Source organism: Schistocerca piceifrons, chromosome 8 (assembly GCF_021461385.2).
Source record: "Schistocerca piceifrons isolate TAMUIC-IGC-003096 chromosome 8, iqSchPice1.1, whole genome shotgun sequence".
Classification (NCBI taxonomy): Eukaryota; Metazoa; Arthropoda; class Insecta; order Orthoptera; family Acrididae; genus Schistocerca; species Schistocerca piceifrons.
The window spans coordinates 80,442,992-80,468,032 of NC_060145.1; the positions used below are offsets into that span (position 1 = coordinate 80,442,992).

General features: G+C 43.4%; 1 protein-coding gene across 4 annotated transcripts in view; it reads right to left on the reverse strand.

Moving 5' to 3' along the window:
- Window positions 1–3,242: 3,242 nt before the first annotated feature.
- The window catches only part of LOC124711331 (zinc finger protein 271-like), a 152,440-nt gene continuing 130,641 nt past the window's right edge, over window positions 3,243–25,041 (reverse strand). For all 4 annotated transcript variants that reach the window (XM_047241358.1, XM_047241357.1, XM_047241355.1 and 1 more), the window contains exon 17: window positions 3,243–3,592. In XM_047241358.1, the coding sequence (XP_047097314.1) occupies window positions 3,481–3,592 (112 nt within the window). In that variant the 3' untranslated portion in view covers window positions 3,243–3,480. The remainder of the gene's footprint in view (window positions 3,593–25,041) is intronic.

Below are 25,041 nucleotides of genomic sequence, written 5' to 3' on the forward strand. Positions count from 1 at the left end.
CAGCTGAGCCACCAAAGCAGCAGACGGTAAAAACCTATGATAGTATGCTATTTTCCCCAAGAAGGCCTGCAGTTCCTTAACAGACGTAGGGCGAGGAAGGGCATCAATCGCAGTGACGGTTTGCTGAAGTGGACGAATACCATCCCGAGAGAGTTGAAACCCGAGGTACGTGACAGATGCCCGAAAAAATTTTGATTTCTGAAGATTACACTTAAGACCGGCAGTCTGTAAGACATGAAAAAGTGTGCGAAGATTCTGAAGATGTTCTTCAGTGGTGGAGCCAGTGACAAAAATGTCGTCCATGTAATTTATACACCCCGGGACAGTGAGCAATAATTGTTCCACGAATCACTGAAAGAGAGCAGGGGCGCTGGCAACCCCGAATGGCAATCGTTGGTATTGATAGAGGCCAAAAGGTGTGTTAAGGACCAGAAACGGCCGGGAAGCAGCGTCGAGAGGAAGTTGATGATAAGCTTCTGACAGGTCAAGTTTAGAAAGATACTGGCCTCCAGCAAGTTTAGTGAGCAATTCTTCAGCTCAAGGCATTGGGTAAGTGTCAATGAGGCATTGAGCATTTACAGTGGCTTTGAAATCGCCACAGAGACGAATATCACCACTGGGCTTAGCAACGACGACGACAGGAGAGGACCACTCACTGGAAGTGACAGGAAGCAAGACCGATGAAGCAGCTCCCATTTGACCCTATCACGAAGGGCCACAGGAATGGGCCGAGCAAAAAAAAAACTTAGGTCGAGCAGTGGGTTTGAGCGTGATATGAGCTTCAAGGTCGTTTGCACGGCCTAACCCAGGAGAAAAATGGGACAAAAATGTTGTCGACAAGGAATCCAATTGAGCTTAAGGAATAGCATCAGAGACGATATTGACAGAGTCATCTATGGAGAAACCAAAAACGCGAAAGGCATCGAAACCAAAAAGATTCTCCGTGTTACTATGGCCGACCACAAATATGGGAACAGTGCAAACGACAGATTTGTAAGATACCTCAGCATCAAATTGTTCCAAGAGAGAAATCTTCTGTTTATTGTAAGTCCGTAATTGCCTAGTGACAGGTGACAGGATTGGAGAACCCAACTGAAGATACGTCTGAGAATTGATGATAGTGGCAGCAGAACCAGGAACCACCTGCATGCAAACATCCCGACCAAGTATTTGGACAGTGAGGAATAACTTCCCCGAAAGGGAAAAAGTACAATTGACAGACAACACAGAAGCAGAATCAGCACCACGTTCATGAACATCAGGTATGCGGTCGGATTTGCAAACAGATGACACATGACCCATCTTTTTGCATTTGTGACACACGGCCCAATGTTGGGGACAATCCTCTTGTGAATGTTTCGTAAAACACCGCGGACATGAAGGAAGTTGCCGTGGGGTTTGCTGGAGTTTCTTAGAGGTTTGTTTACGGTTAGGCTGAGGCTGCGCTTGGGACCGTACTGCGGCCACGTCGGCCGGCGGGGACACACCACACGCTTCGTCAACAGCGCACAGAGGTTGTACGTCCCTGACATCACCCCATGCCTCTATTTGCACTCCAGCAGCGCGAGAAATTTTAAAGGACTGAGCGATGGATGGGACTTCATCTAGAGTCAGATTTGCCGACCGAGGGCACGTTGCCTAACTTCTTTGTTGGGCACTGATCGGATAATAGCACCCCGTACCATGGAATCGGCATAAGATTCTTTGTGAATGCCAGTAACAAATTGACACTTTCAACTGAAGCCGTGAAGTTCAGCAGCCCAAGTGCGATAGGATTGATTCGGTTGTTTTTGACAATGATAAAAGGCAACACGAGAGGCTACCACATGTGTATGCTTTTGAAAATATACGGACAGAAGTAAGCACATTTCAGCAAAGGACAAAGACACAGGATCTTTCAAAGGAGCCAATTGCAACAACAACCGATACATTTGAGGTGAAATCCATGAAAGGAACAGAGACTTACATGTTTGGTCGTCCGCAACATGAAATGCCAAGAAGTGCTGTCGAAGACATGTTTCGTAGTCAGACCAGTCTTCCACCATCTCGTCGTAAGGAGGAAAAGGAGGGAGAGATGCCCTGCATAGTATGCCGAGACAAAATCACGAATCGCATTTGTGAGAAGCGTTTGCTGTTCTATGAGACCTTGCAATAGTTGCTCTAAAGTAGCCATGGAAACCTGTGGGTCAACGATGAAAAAGACAAATCCCATCCTTGTCGCCAATTCTTATAACTTCGAAGTTTAACAAATATATTTCAAGGACGACACAATACATGTAAGTCACAGATCAAGTAAACAGAGTAAGACATGTGTACACTTTGACAGTCAAATCAGAACTGAGTCCGAGTCCAGCGGCCGCTGGCTGGCTGGCCGCTTAGGTGGCACTGCTGCTGCATGGCTGGCAGACAGCGCCGCATGTAGAGGACGCGCGTAACTACGCGGCGGCACTTTGAAAGATCGGCGAGTCACAACACCTACCTACTCAACAGCTAGGGTCGCTGACTGCCACTCACTTCTGTACAGTCACTGGTTCATTAGCTCTGGTATCAGCACCTACAGTTTTTAAAACACCTCACACAGTGGGATGCTAACCACTACTCTGTCATGAACATCTTTCATCTTATACGTATTTAAGGACGTGATAGCTCTCATTCAAGGAATGGGATGTCTCATTACACTGCTTGTTCTTTAAGTATATGCAGAGAGTGATGTTTCAGAGAGTCAAATGATAGGAGCCAGATGCCAGCCAATTATTGTTTTTTCCTCAAGCACAACTTGCTCACTGTGCTGCTCACTCTTTAAGCATATGCAGAGATTTGTAAAGTGTGGCTGGTGACACACTAGCAGCAACACTGCCCTCTGCCCCTGAAATCTGTGAATCACAGTTATTTTATTCAAGCTGTAAAGAAGGTGAGGCAACCACCAGGTTTCAAAGTAAAAGTAACATAGAGAATACCATTGCTACCAGATGTCATTATCAATCTCCAATAGTATGACTGGATTAGACATTAGTATTTTAGAGGGTTCTTTTTTTACAAATTAACAAACATACTGTATTGATTTGAAGTCATATAATTCACCTGGAGGAATATTTTGAAAATATAGTTTAAGAACGTTTGTTGTTTGTATTGTAATTTCCAAGTAAATTATTATGTTGGAGATAAGCCTCTGTATTGAGGAAAAGCTCAAAAATAAAAATAAAAATAATAATAATAATAATAATAATAAATAATTCACAAGCCTTTAGACAAAATAATTTTATTCACAAAAGAGAATCACAAAAGAGAATTTTGTCATGATATTGTGTGTCAGTACTTGGCAAGACAACATTTCACTTGTCTGTCTTTTCAGAATGCCACTATTTACAGTACCACACTTTGATGTTGTACAGCTAACAAGTCACTCAGTGGCTTTTGTAACAGTTCTGCAGGTTCTGTTTAAGGCAGAAATATGTTTTGTCTGGAGGGAATAACCTCTCGTCAGCTAGGAACTGCAGAAATGTTGTTGTCCTCAAACTCTTCAGACATGATTTCCTGGACACTGTTGAAGTCTCCAAGTTCCCTCTTCTGAGCAGCTGCTACGTGGCGCTGCCTGTAAAACATTTGAAAAATAAGTGTATTATATGTCTTAACAGGAGAAAAACATATTAGAGAATTTACTTTAAAACAGGTGTGAAATACATGGAAAGTATTTTCATAAAGCCTTTATATTTATCTAGAGCACAGAGGAACACAGACTGGCAAGCACCTACAAAAACCTGCAGTACCAGACCTCAAGCTTCCAACAACAAAAGTGGATGTTTTCAACTGTTAGAAAGGACAAAGTAGTTCCAAGACAACATTGAAAGCAATAAAATAGCACACAGAGCAGCTGATGAATGGAGGGAGAAGAGGAAAGTTAGAAATGCAAACTGCCTTTACAAAGGCTGTGATCAAAAGTATGCTGACGAGCAAATCAATAAAAGACAGCTGTCAAGCGGAGAATGAGCATTCCTGTACTCATCACAATTGTTACACGTCACATTATCTTCATTGCCTGCTCACACAGAATGAGTAATACAAGATGTTTTATTGTCTTTTATTAGGGCTAAAAGATTGTGAACTTCAGCTACATTAATACTCCATAAGCCACCTTATGGTGTATGGTAGGGGATATTTAGTGTACCGAACAAATACACTCGTTGACTCTTTAAATCACATCGTGATGTAGAATACCTCTCATGCAGTGTCTGCTGTGTGAATTGGCTGTGCACCTTCATGTTGCTTTAACAGGCATTAAATTAATCTGTAAGGAAATACGCTGCTCTTCACTGGGTCTCTTCTATTTCCTCAATCAACACTGTCTGGTATGGATCCCAGACAGACCAGCAATATTCAACTATAGGTCTAACAAGGGTCTTGTAAGCTACTTTCTCTGGACATTAGCTATACATCCTGAGAATCCTTTCAAAGAAACACAAATCTGGCATCTGCTTTATCTGCAATTTGTTTTATGTGGTTGTTCCACTTTATATAGCTTGGTACGTATGCTCCGAGATAATTTATGGATGTGACTACTTCCAGTGATTCTCTGATGATCATGTTATCTCCACTTTTATTACATTACATTTGTTTAATTTGTTTATGTTGAGGGTCACCTGCCAATCCCTGCTACAGGTACTGATCCTCCACAGGTCTTCCGGCATTTCAGTATCATTTTCTAGCATTGCAACTTCTATGTATACAAAAGTATCATCTGCAAAAAGCTGCATGGAACTTCTGATGTTATCCAGCAGGTCATTTATATATATTGTGAAACCTACAAAACTCCCTTGAGGTATGCCCAAAGCTACTTTTGCCGTTGAAGATTTCTCACTATTGAGAAGTCAAGGAACATGGTGTCAACCTGGACAGAGATGTATACTGCTTTCTAGGTCTTGTGGATGATCAGTGAGAGCTGGGTTTCACATAATCATTTTCGGGATTCATGTCAATTCCTACAGAGGAGATTTTTTTTTTGTTTCCAAAAATTTCACAATACAAAAGCATATAACATATTCAAAATTACTACAGCACACAGATGTCAGAGATACAGACCTATAGTTTTTTCCATATGCTCGACAACCTTCTTGAGAGGAGGAAAAAAAAACCAGGAATACTCTGCATTGTACTTCTCCAGTGACCTAAGGAAGTACACTTTTGCTAGATGAGGAGCCTGCTGTATCACATTCCCTATGTAGAATTTTACTAATATTACTTCAGGTCCACTGGCCTTTCCCCAGTCAAACATTTTCAATTGTTTTTCAATCTTATGGTCACTGAGTTCGATATCTGTCATTCTGGCACTTGTGCGATGCATGATGATTTATAGGAGGAACAACAGTATTAACAGCCCCAGTAAAACATTTTCTGCAAAAAGTTATTTAGTATTTTGGCATTCTCTCTGTCAACCTCCATATCAATGCCATTATAGTCCCAGAGTCTTCGGACAGAGGGCTTTAATTTATTTACTGACTTAAGATTGCTATTTCATAGGATTTTCTGTCAAGTCAGTGGGTAGAATTTTACTTCCAAATCTGTTGAGTGGTTCATTCATGGCTCTCCTTACGCTAATTTTAGTTTTGTTTAGTTTCCGTCAGTCTGTGATGCTTTTGCTCTGTTTAAATTTACAGTGAGGCTCATAGCAGCTTTCTAACGCATCTGTCAAATCATGGTGTGTCTTTCTCGCCCCTCTCAACTTCGCTCAGCACATACCTATCTCTCTAGTGCATTTGTAAAATACTCTTTACCTTTATCCATTGATGTTCAAGATTTTTGGGCCCTGGAGACGAATTTTTCAATGACCATCCCAAGTGACAAAATTATTATTCTTTTTTTCACTCTTTGTCTCCATGAATACCTTCCTACCTTTCTTTATATTTCTATTTACAGGCACATTCAGTGATGCTGATCCCCTGCTTTATGCTAACTGAGCTGAAAAGTTCAGGCCTGTTGGTGATCAGGAGACCAAGTAGATTGTCTTTATGAGTCAGTTCTCTGATTAGCCGCGCAAGGTAATTTTTGACCAAAGCATTCAGAATAATTTCACATGATTCCCTGTCCCTACGAGCAGCTGTAATCACCCATGTCTCCCAGTCTACAACTGAGAAGCTGAAATCTGCACCTAATAATACAACATGACATGAAATTTACATGAAATCTTTTCCAAGTTTCTCTTCAAATGTTCCACGACTATTGTTACTGAGGTACAGGATCTTAAAAGCATCAGATGAACATGTTTGATCTTCCTATAACACTTACCTCCACACTAATTATTTTGCACTTTTTTTTTGAGTCTTTACTAAACTCCCCAAATATTATCATACTTTTCCAGCTATGGATATACCTCCAAAACCAGTTTTCAACATTCCTTTGCAATATACATTCCAGCTGGAATTTAGAATTTCACTGCTAGTAACATCTGGCTTCTGCCAGCTTTCTGTCCCTAGTACTACGTGCGCACTGTTAGCGATTATAAGAGAGACAACAGCTGGGAAGTTTGTATAGATGTTCCAGAGGTTAACTAATACTAGGAGGGGCAATTGATAAGTAATGCAACGTATTTATTTTCTCAGCCAACTTTGGTTGAAAGAATGTGGAATTTGCTGTAGAACATCATGGAATATTCCCACTTCAGCCCCTACAGTTCCATTAAGTTCTGATAGGTGGCAGTACTATACGTAACCTTCAAAAAAATTGCATCCGTAACAGAGGTGCATTCCAAGCAGAGTTTCTTTTTGCAGAAAACTGGAGAATCGCAGATATTCATTGGTGCTTGCAGAATGTCTGTGGAGATCTGACACTGAACAGAAGCATAGTGAACCTGTCCGATCTCTCAGTGCTAGCCAGCTGCACACACCTGTGACTCCTGCAATGTTGGAAGATGCAGACAATTTAATTCAAGGTGATCGGCGGTTCACAATCAAACTAACTGCACAGCTGGATGTCTCTGCTGGTGGTGCTGACACACTTTTCCACCAGTGGGGTACTGAAAGGAGTGTGTGCACTGCATTCCTTGCCATCTAACAGAAGACAGTAAAGTCAATGAAGGACATCTAACAGAATTTCTTGTGCATTACAAGGCTGATCTGACAAGATTTTGTCAAATATCATCACAGGCCATTACACATGGGTTCACCATCTCGAACTTCAAACAAAATGGCAATCCATGACGTGGTGCCACACCGCCTCTTCTCTCAATAAAAAGTTTAAAGCCGTGGCCTCAGATGTTAGGTCATTGTGACAGGTTTCTGGGACTCCGAAGGGGTTATTCTGTATAATGTCCTCCCTCATGGTGCAATGATTGTATTGTGCTACCCTCAGGAAATTGAAGAAATGCTTCAGCATGTTCGTTGCCACAAAAATGCAAATGCATGTCTCCTCCTCCATTACAATGCAATGCAGCCAAGAGGAGCTCATAAATCTTCATTGGATTGTTCATCCCCATCCACCCTGCAGCCCATACCTCGCACCTTCCCACTTCCATCTGTTTAGTCCAATGAAAGGTGCACACCGAGGTGGTTATTGATGCAACAAGACGTTGGCTCCAACATCGACCAGTAGAGTGGTACCACGTGGGTACACGGGTCCTCCCAGTAACGTAGCATAGCGCCATCACATTGACTGCAGATTATGTTGAAGAATAGGATTCTATAGCCAAAAGAATGGAGAATAATATGGTGTATTGGAAAACTGAATAAAAAAAACCTGCTTTCAGAAAAAATGTGCTGCATTACTTATTGGACATCCATAATGTATTATAATTTTCTTTCGCCAGTCTGCCATGACGAAAGCTACTCTCTTTAATTAACTGAAATAGTAGGCGTCCCTGCCTGAAATTAAAATGTGTAATACTGAATGTGTGGGGGTATTTATCAGTCCTAAAAAAATCCAAATGTGCATACCACACGTTCTGTTACCTTAGTAGCAACATCCTGCCTGACCTTGTGACAAAGCAAGCCGGAATAATTTTACTTTCCCTCTTGTTTTGCCATTTGCCTCTTTAAAATTCATTTTTCATTTTTTGAATTAACTACCATTAACATATGTGAGTATAATCTGCATTTACATGAAAGAGAAAGGTTGGCCCTCAGTTTTAAAGACTATAAAACCAGATCTAACTTTGTGCTTAGTTTTATGTATGCAATTGATTTTCTAATTTATTTCGATTATGCCTAGTTAGTATTTGTTGCTACAGGGTGAAATCAGTAATTCTTTTGCAACTTAAATTATATTGTTGACTTATAAACAAATATAAATTCTATATTAATTATATACATTTGGAAGACAAAACACTAGCATTCTTTAAGTATTTATTTCGCTCTATTCACAAATATGGTAGCAAACCCTGCCTGTAATTAATTCCAAACTAATTAACAGTTTTGTCAAAAGTATTGTTTGTGTAACTATATATGTTAATTTCACGATTTAAACAAATAATTTCGCAAAACCTTTTAGTAGAGGAAACTGTCGAAAAGAACAGATTTTTCGATATATTCATTTTATTTAATGAGTTAAGTTTTAATTGTAATTTTGATAAATTAAACTTCAAACAATCTGTAGTTTCAGCACCTATTATTGTGAGGATATATAAGGGCCCAATTTTTGGTCCCGAGACAGTCAGTCCATGGCAGAGTTTCAGACAAGGAATCTGTATTGGTTAGATCAACAACAATGCATCAGTGAAATAAGTGTAACACAATTAGGCCGTGTGTTAAAACAATGACAGAGACAGTGTTGCACCATACATACCTTTCAAAATTCTTAAAGAACTGTGAACTTTGTGGTTAAGTTTTTACTGCTTGTAGATGCTCAACAGTAAACTATTGTAGCAGTATGTGGAGGTGTGCCTACAAACTATTAATGAGGCTTATGGAAAGTTAAAACAATGGTGCACTGGCCATCTATAAATGCGTATTACTGAGAGGTTGTGAACAGTGAAAGTAAACTACGGTGAAAGGAAACTGTGCACCTGTCAGCTAAATTATTTAAAATAGTGTTGCACTTCCACACCCCATTATTCAGCCCATACCACGTTGCAGTACGTCAACACCAAAGACAAAAAATGAAGAAATAAAAGAAGGCAACAGTCACAACCTATTACAGAGCTCCTATATTCTCCACCCAAAAGCGAAGGTCGAGGAATCTGCATCCAAGACAATCACAAAAATATCTGAGTCTCTGCTTTAAGCCTTCCACTCTGCTCCAAAGCAAAAGATCATGAATGGTTCTGGGAATGATGCTACAATATGCTAGCTCTGCTTTCACCCAGAAACAAGGCTGTCTTCACCAAAGCAGCTTGCCAATAGGCCTCTGAGCCCAGGCAGCAGGCATCATGCATATTCAATCACTGCCAGTAGAGCCACCTCCATATTTCGGACGTGACCCCCCTCCCCACCTTATTTTGGAGCTCCCAATGCATGGTAGCCCACACTCTACAATTGTCCGGGTCTTTCAGGAACATTGGTCCCAGTCTTAACGAGACACCCCTTGCTGGCTCAGATGTTCTTTCAGCAGTGGACAATACCTCAAATCTGTTTTAAAGGTATAAGAGGATAGCTGTGATGATGATGATTTGGGTTGAGGGCGAGCTCGACATCATGGTCATCAGCGCCCTGATGAAAAGTCAACATGAAATCTCATTGGTGAGGACGAAGGCTGTCCCCACATGCGGAGCATTTTATAACGTACTAAAGTCTGCCACCCTTCCCCACCAGTTTAGGGACGAGGCCTGACAGTTCACAAAATTTCACCACTCTGTTAACACTGGTATCAGTACCTGCGAGGTCAGATCTTCAGCAAGACTGAGAGCTGCCCTAATATCAGTATACAGGACACACGTAGCCACAATATGCTGAACCGAAAGCAGCACACCACAAACTTCACAGAATGGTGGATCCTCCTGCCGGAGGAGGAAGCCACGTGTGAAAGGGCTATACCCGATGTGCAGTCTGGTAAGCAAAACCTCCTTCCAGCGGCGAGGCTGACACGAAGTCCACCAAGCCTTTGTGGTTGATTTGAGTGACCTCAGTTTGTTATCTGACACCTGCAACCATTCAGTCTCCCACTGATGCATGATGCATCTGTCAGAAAGTGAAATAATGGTGTGCAACAGGATGGGACACTGATGGACAGCACCATCTCACCATGCTTCCTTGGCAGCTTGGTCAGCCATGTCGTTACCCTGTATCCCAACGGCAGCAGATACCCAGCAAACGATCACCACCTTGCCACGGCATTGGAGCCGCTGTAAGGAGTCATGGATGAGCTGAATCAATGGGCTACCGGATACATTTGGTGAAGTGCTTGCAGTGAACTAAGAGAGTCAGAACAGACAAGAAAACTTGTACAGTGATGTCTGTGAACCCTCTAGTGCCATCAGAATGTCATATAACTCCACATCATTATTTGTAAATTCAAAAACCCTATCAGGGAAAACCACAGAACAACCAAGAGCATTCTCTTTCTGGGATCCATCTGTATAAATAACGATAAAACTACGGTACATACTTAAAATAGACGAAAACAAAGTTGTGAAAACCATATCTGGAGTACAACTTTTCATGTACTGTGTCAAGCTTAAAATCACTTTGGGCCTCTGAAGACACCAAGGCGGCAGTGCGTTCCATCCCTGGGTGTGTATTTTCATGCCCGAGAGATCCAGTTCCATGAGACAGTCCATAGCACATATACCAAATGGCTGAGTCACTTGTGGCCGATTCCCGAACAGTTGTTCAAAGGTGGGTTGGATCACTGAACTAAATGCCAATGACTGAGGTAACGCTGAGATTTTCAGCGCCTGTCAAGCCCAAAAGGATACATCGCCAAATTCAGAGTGGTGGTTCACCAGCCTCTGCACACAGACTCTGAACTGGACTGGTTCGAAAGGCTCCAGTCGATATCTGAATGTCCTTGTGGTGTACAGCATCTAACATCCGAAGGTAGGAAGGACGGGCCAATCCGTAGACCATGCTGCCATAGTCTAAGTTTGATCGAACAAATGCCCTAAAAAACTGCTGGAGCTGGACCTGTAAGCTCCCCAAGTTTTCCACCAAGGCATTTCAAACCGGAAGCCCTTTGTTCGCAGGCCTTTCAGGTGTGGGAGCCATGTCAAATAATAAACCAAAAAGAGCACAGTGTCTTGAAAACGTAAAATACGGTCCACCATTGTAAGCTCTGGTTGGTTAAAACTCCGATGAGCGCAATTAAAATTGACATACACAGTCTTCTCAGATGAGAACTGAAAACCAGATGAGAACTGTCTAGGCCCAGGTTTCCAGCCTCCTAATGGTCAGCTGTAGCTGCCTCGTTGTCGTCGTCTTAAGATCAGAGGAAGAGTAGAAGATTACAAAGTCATCCACAAACAAAGAGCATTTGACAGGGCTCCTGACTGCAGAGGAAATGCCATTGATAGCGATGGCAAACAATGTGACACTGATGACACTGCCCTGGGGTACACCATTCTCCTGCACAAAGCAATCAGACGTGGCATCGCCAATGCGATAACGAAAACGCCAGCCCTTGAGAAAGGATTGGATCAGAAGCGGCAGGCGTCCACGTAGTTGTATTGGATTGTTTGGGGGAAGAGACCAAACAGCGAGGCCATCAGTCTCATCGGATTAGGGAAGGACGGGGAAGGAAGTCGGCCGCGTCCTTTCAAAGGAACCATCCCAGCATTTGCCTGAAGCGATTTAGGGAAATCATGGAAAACCTAAATCAGGATGGCCGGACGCGGGATTGAACCGTCGTCCTCCCGAATGCGAGTCCACATAGTTCCCATTCATGAAGTTGGCGAGGGATGTTGTACCTCCAAGTGCTGTCATATGCTTTTTCGAGGTCAAAAAACACACAAACTAAATGGTTTCGGCATAAGAAGGACTCCTGTATCACTGTCTCCAGTAGAATTAAGTTGTCAAGAATGGAATGGTAACACCTGAAACTGTCTCCAGTAGAATTAAGTTGTCAAGAATGGAATGGTAACACCTGAAACCGCACAGGGACTCGAGCAGCCAGACGAGGCGGCAGTTGACCATGCGTTGAAGAGTCTTACCCATACAACTGGTAAGGGCGACACTCTGATAACTGTTGGGGGCGCTACGGTCCTTGCCTGGTATCCAGAAATGGGATTAATATTGCCTCCTCCCAAGTTGTGTGGGTACTGTCCATCAAACCAGATCTGATTTAAAAAAGAGAGGAGCTGACCTTTCGCTTCAGGGCACAGATGATGAAGCATGGTATAAAGGATCTCATCAGGTCCTGGAGCAGTATCTCTGGCTGCAGATAAAGCCGATTCCAGTTCCCACATGGAGAATGGAAGGTTGTAGACTTCCTCATTACGTGAGAAGAAATTGAGCTTCCTCATCTCTGCAGCCTGACAGAATGCCTGAACAGCAGGAGCTTGTGTGGATGACTTAGTAACGGTAAAGAAGTGTCCACCGAGACCCCATTATTTGACAAGGCCGTAAGGGGACTTTGACTACCCTTGCCTGAAATCCATCTTATTGATTCCCAAATGTGCGCAGTGGAAGTGGACCGATTAATGGAAGTTGTGAATTCCCCCCAGAAAGCCCTCTTCCGTTCTTTGATCACACACCTTGCATGTGCTCTCACAGACCTGAAGGCATGAAGACTGTCTATAGTTGGGCACTGTTTGAAGTTCTGCAGAGCTGTCCGTCTGGCCCCGATTGCCAATCGACAGTCGTCATTCCACCAAGGTACAGGCCATCATCTGAGGTGGTTACTAGACCTGGGGATGGACTCTGTGGCAGCCCTTTGGATCTCATGAATGATACGGGCCACCACCTCTTCTGCACAATCCTTTCATTCAAAAATAGCCTGTCAACTGCACTGTAACCAATTTGCTCTTTGTATCAGCCATCTGCATGGTCTCTGGCCACTGTCCTAGGAGGCAGACAAATCGACACTGAGAAGTGGTCACTAGAACAAAAATCTGGAGTCACTTCCCACTGAACTGAGTCTGCAAAAGCTGGGGAAAAAAACAAAGATGCAGAAAGGTTTATCCTGGACCAGCAGCTGCAATTCTTTCAAATGAGAGCAATATCCATTCCAGACAAACGCGTGGTTCCTGAAGAGGGACAGCAGCCTTTTCAGTAGTTGCAAGGGCAACAGTCTGGATGACTGACTGATCTGGCCTTGTAACACTAACCAAAACGGCCTTTCATTGCTGGTACTGCGAGTTGAAAGCAAGGGGAAACTGTGGTGTCACCGCCAGACACCACACTTGCTAGGTGGTAGCTTAAATCGGCCGCGGTCCATTTAGTACATGTCGGACCCGCGTGTCGCCACTGTGTGATCGCAGACCTAGCGCCACCACAAGGCAGGTCTCGAGATACGATAGAGCACTCGCCCCAGTTGTACGGACGACATTGCTAGCGACTATACGGACGAAGCCTTCCTCTCATTTGCCGAGAGTCAGTTAGAATAGCCTTCTGCTAAGTCCATGGCTACGACCTAGCAAGGCGCCAATTGTAACAGTGCATGTATCTTACGAGTCGCATTTGTATAGTCAAGAGAGATGTATCACAAGGAATAATAAAGTTAAGTATATTCCAAAGCTACGTATTTTCTTGATAGCAGTCATAACGTATCTTGTTCCAGACTTGACGCCAGTCGGCGTGTGTGTACGCGTGCCTTTCTTTCGGCTACTTCAGTGTGGCGTAACAGTCTTGTTACGTCACAACAGATTGGCGACGAGGCAACGGAAAGGGTTTTGTTCTTTCTAATTGCTTACATTTATTTGTGTCATGGCTTCGCCAGATGTACTGTCCGAATTTTATCGCTTGCAGAATCAGCAGACGCAGGCGTTATTGGATGCCCTTGGACAGCTCGTCCAGGGTCAACGTGCCATTCAAACCGATGCGGCAGCCGCCGCTTCACCGCTACCGCAGCCACAACTCGCAGTTGCACCGCCTTTTAGGAACTACAACCCGGCGCACGAGTCGTGGACCGAATGGTCCCGACAGTTCGCCTTCCATCTAGCCGCCTACAGAATTCAAGGTAATGAGCGGCAGCCGTTTTTGCTTTCTTGTGTCGGTGTGTCCACCTACCGTGTGATAGTGAAATTGTTTCCCCGACGCGACGTAGCAACTCTGTCCTATGAAGAAATTTTGTCTGCTTTAGATGCCTATTTCAAAGAAACAGTTAATGTAGTTGCAAAAAGGTATACTTTCTTTCGTACAAAACGTACGGCCGGTCAAACTAATAGGGAGTGGGTAACAACATCGCAAGGACTTACTAGGGACTGTGCCTTTGACTGTGACTGTGGCCTTTCTTATTCAGATACAATGGTTCGTGATGTAATTGCACAGAACGTTTCTGATGTTCGCATACGGGAGCAAATTTTGAAACTAGTTAATCCCTCCCTTCAACAAGTGATAGACATATTGGATAGACAAGACACACTTGACTGTGCTCAGGAATCTTTTGAAACTTCGCCAGCTGTGTGTAACATTAACCGGCCCGCCGGGCGCGCTCGCGCTACGCGGCCCGGTCAACTGCCCTCCCGCACACCAACGCAGCTGCCGCCGCGCTCTAAGCCAGGTGTGCCGCGCCAGCACACAAATGCAGTGAAATCATGCCCGCGGTGTGCTACTAGACATTCGCGTGAACATTGCCCGTCACGCCAAGCTATTTGCTTTTTCTGCAATAGGAAGGGACATGTTCAAAGTGTTTGCCAGAAAAAGCTCAGTTCAGACAATCACAACCATTCCAGGCCCTTTGCTTCGCGCCGGAATCGAACTAAGGACACTTAGGCTCGTGGACCTTCGCCCATGGACATTCATGTCGTTAATTCCACTTCGTCCAGTGACACTTTCTCTAACAGTGCCTGTGTTCGTCCCACAAAAACTGTGCGTCGACGTCGCCGGAAATCACGTCAATTAGCAAGTGATTCTGTACCAGTGTCTGTTCAAATTGCACAAACCAGTCGCTCTTGTCGTCAGCAGGACAATAAACTTTTTGTAGATTTGGACTTTCATGGCAAGGTCATACCATTCCAGCTCGATACCGGAGCTGCTGTTTCATTGCTCAATCACGACACGTACAAACAACTGGGCAAACCTCCGTTGCGTGCCGCAAATGTTAAGCTAACCACATATTCAGGACAGAAAATTCCTGTGTTAGGACAGTGCAGCCTTCTTGCAACATACAAGGGACAAACAAAACTTGTGTCGTTTTACGTTCTTCGTTCTTCTACTGCAGTGAACTTGTTTGGCTTAGATTTATTTCAATTGTTTAACATGTCTATTGTAAATCAGGTCCTATCAGTGAATCAGACTGTGCCTTCAGACAGTGTTTCTAGGTTATGTGACGAATTTGCAGACATTTTTGCACCGGGCTTAGGTTGCGCTAAAAACTATGAAACACATTTGGAACTGAAAGTCAACGCGCAACCGAACTTTTTCAGAGCGCGCAATGTTCCTCACGCATTACGTGATGAGATCGCAAGAACATTACACGATTTAGCATCACAAGGTGTGAGTGAATGTGTGCAATGCCTTTTCGATTTCAGCTCCGCTTCATCGCTTACGCCGTAAGGGTGTTCCGTTCGTCTGGACGACGGAATGCGAACGCGCCTTTCGCCAGTTGAAATCGGCGTTGCTTTCTAATACTTGCCTCACGCCTTTCGATCCCCAGAAACCCCTTTTGTTGATGGTAGATGCATCGGATTTCAGGATCGGTGCTGTGCTTGCGCACACAGTTGGCTCCCATGATCGCCCTATTGCCTTTGCGTCCAAATTGCTCTCGTCTGCGCAAAGAAATTACTCACAGATAGAGAAAGAAGCTTTGGCTCTCGTGTTTGGTGTTACTAAGTTCCATGATTTCTTGTATGGTCGTCACTTTACCATCATCACAGACCACAAACCTTTGACATCGCTTTTTCATCCGAACAAGCCTGTACCTCCACGTACAGCGCAGAAATTCATTCGCTGGTCTCTTTTCCTCTCGCAGTACCGCTACGATATCTTGTATCGGTCCACTGCTAAGCACGGCAACGCCGATGCGTTGTCCCGTTCGCCTGTTGCTGAGGATAAAGCATTCGATTCTTCCGAACTTGCTTGCCTGTTCATTGATTCGGAAACCGATGAAGTGATCGAATCGTTTCCGATTGATTTTCGTCGTGTAGCTACAGCCACAGCTGCTGACCCTGTCCTTGCTACTGTTTTGCGTTTTGTTGCTACGCAATGGCCTTTGTCAAAGTCTCGGATCGAGGATCCGTTGATTCGCAGATTTTTTGATCACAGGGAGAAACTTTTTGTTCGACGTGGTGTTTTGTTGTTGCGTTCTGATAATGATCAGTCCAGAGTCGTGGTCCCACGTTCGTTACAGTCCTCTGTCTTACGGCTTCTTCACCAAGGACATTGGGGTATCGTGCGAACGAAACAACTTGCTCGTCAGCACTGTACTTGGTTCGGAATCGATGCTGCGATTACGAATATGTGTTCTTCTTGCATGGCGTGTGCCGAACAACAATCCGCACCGCCGCGGAAAGTCTTTGCATGGCCAAAAGCCACTTCCCCTTGGCAACGCTTGCGCATTGATTTTGCTGGTCCATTCTGGAATGCTCGATGGTTGGTTCTGGTAGATGCCTTCAGTAATTTTCCTTTTGTTGTCCGGATGTCTTCCACGACGTCCTCCGCCACCATCCAAGCGTTGTCTGCTATCTTTTGCATTGAAGGTCTTCCGCAGACTATTGTTTCCGACAATGGCCCACAATTCATGTCCGCAGACTTTCAGTCGTTCTGCCAGGCCAATGGTATTCAACATCTCACATCCGCGCCGTTTTCACCTCAGTCAAACGGTGCCCCTGAACGATTGGTCCGGACTTTCAAGTCACAGATGTTGAAATTGAAAGAGTCGCATTCTCGGGAGGACGCATTGTTGCTCTTTTTGTCGTCGTATCGCTCTCAGCCCCGAGATGGTCGCTCGCCGGCTGAGTTGCTCCACGGTCGTCCTCATCGAACCCTGATGTCTTTGCTGCATCCGCCGCATCAGGTTCCTGTGCAGCGGCACACTCCTGCTTTTGCTCCAGGCGACGTTGTATTCTATCGCAACTATCGCGGTTCACGGCGTTGGCTCGCAGGGCGCATTCTTCGCTGCCTCGGCCGCGCGATGTATTTGGTTTTGGGGGCCTCTGGTGAGGTGCATCGGCATCTCAATCAGCTGCGCCTCTGTCGTCGCACGGGTTCTGCCGCTCCCCGTCTGCTTTCAGCGACGGTGCCGTCCGGTCAGCGCCCTGGGGACCCATCTACTGGCTCGCCTCATCCCCAGGTGTTACCGACGGTGCCTTCCGTTTTGCCCCATGGTGACGCGCCGCCGCAGCAGCCGCTGCCGCTTGTTCTCCCGCCGGCGCCGCCCGCATTCGACGCTTCGCTGCAGCCGCCAAGCGCCTCCCTGGGTCACGCGCCGCCGCTCGCTTCCCGTGACCAGCCGTCCTCCGCCATGGACCTCTTGCCCGCTCCGGACCACATGACGTCATCGCGCGTCGTGTACCCCGACGCAATGGAGGTCGACCCTTCGGCCCCTCCTGTCTCATTACGGGCGCTTACACCGCAAGTTGACGTGCACCCTGGACTAGGTTTTCAGGCGTTTCCTAGATCCCCTCGGACCGAATGGCTGGGTGCGGGTGGCACAGCCTCGCCTGTTGTTAGGCTCCCCACCTCATCGCATACGTCAACACGGGGTCCTCCCCACGGCGGGCGGAAGCCTTATCACACGACCGTTCGCCGATTTGCGGGGGAGGAATGTGGTGTCACCGCCAGACACCACACTTGCTAGGTGGTAGCTTAAATCGGCCGCGGTCCATTTAGTACATGTCGGACCCGCGTGTCGCCACTGTGTGATCGCAGACCTAGCGCCACCACAAGGCAGGTCTCGTGATACGAGAGAGCACTCGCCCCAGTTGTACGGACGACATTGCTAGCGACTATACGGACGAAGCCTTCCTCTCATTTGCCGAGAGTCAGTTAGAATAGCCTTCTGCTAAGTCCATGGCTACGACCTAGCAAGCCGCCAATTGTAACAGTGCATGTATCTTACGAGTCGCATTTGTATAGTCAAGAGAGATGTATCACAAGGAATAATAAAGTTAAGTATATTCCAAAGCTACGTATTTTCTTGATAGCAGTCATAACGTATCTTGTTCCAGACTTGACGCCAGTCGGCGTGTTTGTACGCGTGCCTTTCTTTCGGCTACTTCAGTGTGGCGTAACAGTCTTGTTACGTCACAACAGAAACTACAGCCGTAATTTTTCCCGAGGGCATGCAGCTTTACTGTATGCTTAATGATGATGGCGTACTCTTGGGTAAAATATTCCGGAGGTAAAATAGTCCCCCATTCGGATCTCCGGGCAGGGACTAACCAAGAGGACGTCGTTATCAGGAGAAAGAAAACTGGCGTTCTACAGATCGGAGCGTGGAATGTCAGATCCCTTAATCAGGCAGGTAGGTTAGAAAATTTAAAAAGGGAAATGGATAGCTTAAACTTAGATATAGTGGGAATTAGTGAAGTTCGGTGGCAGGAGGAACAAGACTTTTGGTCAGGGGAATACAGGGTTATAAATACAAAGCCAAATAGGGGTAATGCAGGAGTAGGTTTAATAATGAATAAAAAAAATAGGAATGCAGGTAAGCTACTACAAACAGCATAGTGAACGCATTATTGTGGTCAAGATAGACACGAAGCCCACGCCTACTACAGTAGTACAAGTTTATATGCCAACTAGCTCTGCAGATGACAAAGAAATTGAAGAAATGTATGATGAAATAAAAGAAATTATTTAGATAGTGAAGGGAGACGATAATTTAATAGTCATTGGTGTGGAATTCGGTAGTAGGAAAAGGAAGAGAAGGAAACGTAGTAGGTGAATAAGGATTGGGGCTAAGAAATGAAAGAGGAAGCCGCCTGGTAGAATTTTGTCAGAGCACAACTTAATCATAGCTAACACTTGGTTTAAGAATCATGAAAGAAGGTTGTATACATGGAAGAACCCTGGAGATACTAAAAGGAATCAGATAGATTATATAATGGTAAGACAGAGATTTAGGAACCAGGTTTTAGATTGTAAGACATTTCCAGGGGCAGATGTGGACTCTGGCCACAATCTATTGGTTATGACCTGTAGATTAAAACTGAAGAAACTGCAAAAAGGTGGGAATTTAAGGAGATGGGACCTGGATAAACTAAAAGAACCAGAGGTTGTACAGAGATTCAGGGAGAGCGTAAGGGAACAAATGGCAAGAATGGGGGAAAGAAACACAGTAGAAGAAGAATGGGTAGCTTTGAGAGATGAAGTAGTGAAGGCAGCAGAGGATCAAGTAGGTAAAAAGACGAGTGCTAGTAAAAATCCTTGGGTAACAGAAGAAATACTGAATTTAATTGATGAAAGGAGAAAATACAAAAATGCAGTAAATGAAGCAGGCAAAAAGGAATACAAACGTCTCAAAAATGAGATTGACAGGAAGTGCAAAATGGCTAAGCAGGGATGGCTAGAGGATAAATGTAAGGATGTAGAGGCTTATCTCACTAGGGGTAAGATAGATACTGCCTACAGGAAAATTAAAGAGACCTTTGGAGAAAAGGGAACCACTTGAATGAATATCAAGAGCTCAGATGGAAACCCAGTTCTAAGCAAAGAAGAGAAAGGTGGAAGGAGTACATAGAGGGTCTATACAAGGCCGATGTACTTGAGGACAATATTATGGAAATGGAAGAGGATGTAGATGAAGATGAAATGGGAGATACGATACTGCATGAAGAGTTTGACAGAGCACTGAAAGACCTGAGTCGAAACAAAACCCCGGAAGTAGATAACATTCCATTAGAACTACTGACGGCCTTTGGAGAGCAAGTCCTGACAAACCTCTACCATCTGGTGAGGAAGATGTATGAGACAGGCGAAATACCCTCAGACTTCAAGAATATAATAATTCCAATCCCAAAGAAAGCAGGTGTTGACAGATGTGAAAATTACCGAACTATCAGTTTAATAAGTCACGGCTGCAAAATACTAACGTGAATTCTTTACAGACGAATGGAAAAACTAGTAGAAGCCGACCTTGGGGAAGATCAGTTTGGATTCCGAAGAAATATTGGAACACGTGAGGCAATACCGACCCTACGGCTTATCTTAGAAGCTAGATTAAGGAAAGGCAAACCTACATTTCTAGCATTTGTAGACTTGGAGAAAGCTTTTGACAATGTTGACTGGAATACTCTCTTTCAAATTCTGAAGGTGGCAGGGGTAAAATACAGAGAGCGAAAGGCTATTTACAATTTGTATAGAAACCAAATGGCAGCTATAAGAGTTGAGGGGCATGAAAGAGAAACAGTGGTTGGGAAGGGAGTGAGACAGGGTTGTAGCCTCTCCCCGATGTTATTCAATCTGTATATAGAGCAAGCAGTGAAGGAAACAAAAGAAAAATTCGGAGTAGGTATTAAAATCCATGGAGAAGAAATAAAAACTTTGAGGTTCGCCGATGACATTGTAATTCTGTCAGAAACAGCTAAGGACTTGGAAGAGCAGTTGAACGGAATGGATAGTGTCTGTAAGGGAGGATATAAGATGAACATCAACAAAGCAAAACGAGGATAATGGAATGTAGTCAAATTAAGTCAGGTGATGTTGAGGGTATTAGATTAGGAAACGAGACACTTAATATAGTAAAGGAGTTTTGCTATTTGGGGAGCAAAATAACTGATGATGGCCAAAGTAGAGAGGATATAAAATGTAGATTGGCATTGGCAAGGAAAGCGTTTCTGAAGAAGAGAAATTTGTTAACATCGAGTACACATTTAAGTGTCAGGAAGTCGTTTCTGAAAGTATTTGTATGGAGTGTAGCCATGTATGGAAGTGAAACATGGACGATATATAGTTTGAACAAGAGGAGAATAGAAGCTTTCGAAACATGGTGCTACAGAAGAATGCTGAAGATTAGATGGGTAGATCACATAACTAATGAGGAGGTATTGAATAGGATCGGTTGGTAGGACATGTTCTGAGGTATCAAGGGATCACCAATTTAGCATTGGAGGGCAGCGTAGAGGGTAAAAATCATAGAGGGAGACCAAGAGATGAGTACACCAAGCAGATTCAGAAGGATGTAGGTTGGAGTAGGTACTGGGAGGTGAAGAAGCTTGCGCAGGATAGAGTAGCATGGAGAGCTGCATCAAACCAGTCTCAGGACTGAAGACCGCAACAACAACAACAACAACAACAACATCCATTCAAATTCCACTGCAACACAGAAGTCCCTATAGAAGCCATTGGTTAGCGATGGTAGTTCTTTTCTTTCTCCCTCGGAGGCGGTGATTTACTTGGGAGGTCAGGGGGAACGTTAGCTGGTTCCACGCTCTCAGGTTCCTCCAATTGGAAGTCCATATCCCCAAGAGCATAGTCACCATCAGAAAGTGAGAGAGCTCGTCAGTCCGAAGGTTTACCTACCGCTTTCTTGGATTTAGAACTACTTTTCGAAGGATGTTTTTCTGTACTGACAGGAGGAGGTGGCTACCTGGGTTGCGGGGATGGCTTAGTTGGCTTCTGATGCTGGGGAGTGGTATGTGGCTTAGTACTGCTAACGGCTTCCGAACGACGTCGGTTGCAAGCGGAGCGTTTCCCCCACAGGTGCATTGACAAATGCATGTGCTTGTACTGGAATCTGTGGTCTGAGTCTGTGTGGAGGCATCACACTTAGCTATTGGTGTCTTAAGGGCTGATGCAAAAGAAGTAGCAAAAACCAGAGGTTGCATGGCTTTGTAAGCCTTTTTAGCTTCACCATAGGGTATGGGTCTCTCTCTACTTTCAACACTCGAATTTTCTTTTCCTCGTTGCTTTCTGCTCCACACTGAGTGATCCCCAGAACAGTTTGCACATTCCGGAGGACGTGTACAAGAAGTCCCAGACTCATGAAAGGAGCCTCCACAATTGCCACACATAGCCTTCCCATTACATCCCATAGTGGTATGGCGAAATCTTTGACATTTACAGCATCGCTTGAGGTTAAGAACAAACGGGCCAACCTTAAGGCACATATAGCCTGCAAGGACATATTCAGGTAATTCGGGAGTACTAAACGTTTATTCTAAACGTTGCCGATTTTTCCAATTTGCCATTGACTCTCCGCACCTCTGCACCTCCGTGATGCCCACATTCATCCACTCTTCACGTAACTCCGTGGGGTGCACCTCCATTATATTGGAATCACGCCCTTACTACAGTTAAGGGTGTTACGCAATTCAGCCTCGGCTGGGTAGTCGCCTAAGGCCTTACATTCCAGAAGCTTAGGTATTTGGTTCTAATTAGCAGTTTCATCTAAAAATGTTCCATTGCGAAGTCGTTTGACACTTTTCAGAGATCCAGCAATACCTTCCAATGCCTTGTGAATATAGAAAGGGGATATCTTCTCAGAGCAAACAGAACAACACGCATCAATTAAACAATCAGAGGAAAACGAAATATTAAGACAGCCAGCAGAACAAGCACAAACAGAACACGAAGTGACACACATGTTAGATACAGAAGAAAAATTTCAGCTGACATATATAGAATACAAAGACACAAATACAGACATTAGACCATTCTTGCATAGACCACCAAATAACCCACAAGTCGAAACAACAACAACAACAACAACAACAACAACAACAACACAATCATACACAACAAAGTAAATGAAAATACAACTATGGAAGAGTTACAACTACTGGTTTATATAGGAGCACTCACTACACTAAATATACACACTAGGCAGAGATCAGAACCAACCAACACACAGAAGAAACCCACAAAACCAGCATGGCAACACATGCTACAGATCAGAATAGAAAAACTGAGAAAAGACATCGGACAGCTAACACAATTTAGAAGAAATGAAATATCAGACAAAAAACGAAAAAGGTTAGGTAAAATCTCACAACAAGAAGCGATAGAATAATTAGATGAAAAGAAGATACAAAAAAGTGAAAATAGAAGGAAAGAAAACCAAACATTCAACACAAACCAAAAGAAATTTTTCCAGACAATAGATAACACACACATTAAAATAGACAATCCACCAAGCATAACAGACATGGAACACTTCTGGAGCAACATATGGTCAAACCCGGTACAACATAACAGGCATGCACAGTGGATACAAGCAGAAACAGACACATACAAGATGATACCACAAATGCCTGAAGTGATAATTTTGCAACATGAAGTCACCCGAGCAATTAACTCTACGCACAATTGGAAAGCCCCTGGAAAAGATAAAATAGCAAATTTCTGGCTAAAGAAGTTCACCTCAACACATTCACATCTAACTAAATTATTTAACAGTTACATTGCAGACCCATACACATTCCGTGATACACTTACACAAGTAATAACTTATCTGAAACCTAAAGATCAAGCAGACACAGCAAACCCAACAAAATATCGCCCCATAACATGCCTAGCAACAATATACAAAATATTAACTTCAGTCATTACACAAAAATTAATGACACATACAACACAGAACAAAATTATAAATGAAGAACAAAAGGCTGCTGCAAAGGAGCACGAGGATGTAAAGAGCAACTAATAATAGATGCAGAGGTGACATATCAAGCTAAAACTAAACGAAGGTCGCTAAACTACGCATACACTGATTACCAAAAAGATTTTGGTAGTGTACACCACTCATGGTTACTACAAATATTGGAAATACACAAAGTAGATCCTAAATTGATACAGTTCCTAAACATAGTAATGAAAAATTGGAAAACCACACTTAATACCCAAACAAATTCAAATAATATCACATCGCAGCCAATACAGATTAAGCGTGGAATATACCAAGGAGTTTCATTAAGTCCTTTCTGGTTTTGCCTTGCTTTGAACCCAATATCCAACATGCTAAGTAATACAAATTATGGATATAATATTACCAACACATCATCACACATTTGCTATACATGGATGATCTAAAACTACTGGCAGCAACAAATCACCAACTCAACCAATTACTAAAGATAACAGAAGTATTCAGCAATGATATAAATATGGCTTTTGGAACAGACAAATGTAAGAAAAATAGCATAGTCAAGGGAAAACACACTAAACAAGAAGATTACATATTGGATAACCACAGCGACTGCATAGAAGCAATGGAAAAAACAGATGCCTATAAATATCTAGGATACAGACAAAAAAATAGGAATAGATAATACAAATATTAAAGAAGAACTAAAAGAAAAATATAGACAAAGACTAACAAAAATACTGAAAACAGAATTGACAGCAAGAAACAAGACAAAAGCTATAAATACTTAGCTATACCAATATTGACCTACTCATTTGGAGTAGTGAAATGGAGTAACACAGACCTAGAAGCACTCAATACACTTACACGATCACAATGCCACAAATATAGAATACATCACATACATTCAGCAATAGAAAGATTCACATTAAGCAGAAAGCAAGGAGGAAGGGGATTTATCAACATAAAACACCTACATTATGGACAGGTAGACAATTTAAGAAAATTCTTTATAGAACGAGTAGAAACTAGCAAAATACACAAAGCAATCACTCATATAAATACATCGGCTACACCATTGCAATTTCATAACCACTTCTACAACCCTTCAGATCACATAACATCAACAGATATGAAAAAAGTAAACTGGAAAAAGAAAACACTACATGGCAACCACTCGTATCATCTAACACAGCCACACATCGATCAAGACACATCCAACACATTGCTGATAAAAGGCAATATATATAGTGAGACAGAAGAATTCATGATTGCAATACAGAATCAAACAATAAACACCAGATATTACAGCAAGCATATTATTAAAGATCCCAATACCACAACAGATAAATGCAGACTTTGCAAACAACAAATAGAAACAGTAGATCACATCACAAGCAGATGTACAATACTAGCAAATACAGAATACCCCAGAAGACATGACAATGTAGCAAAAATAATACATCAACAACTTGCCATACAACATAAACTAATAAAACA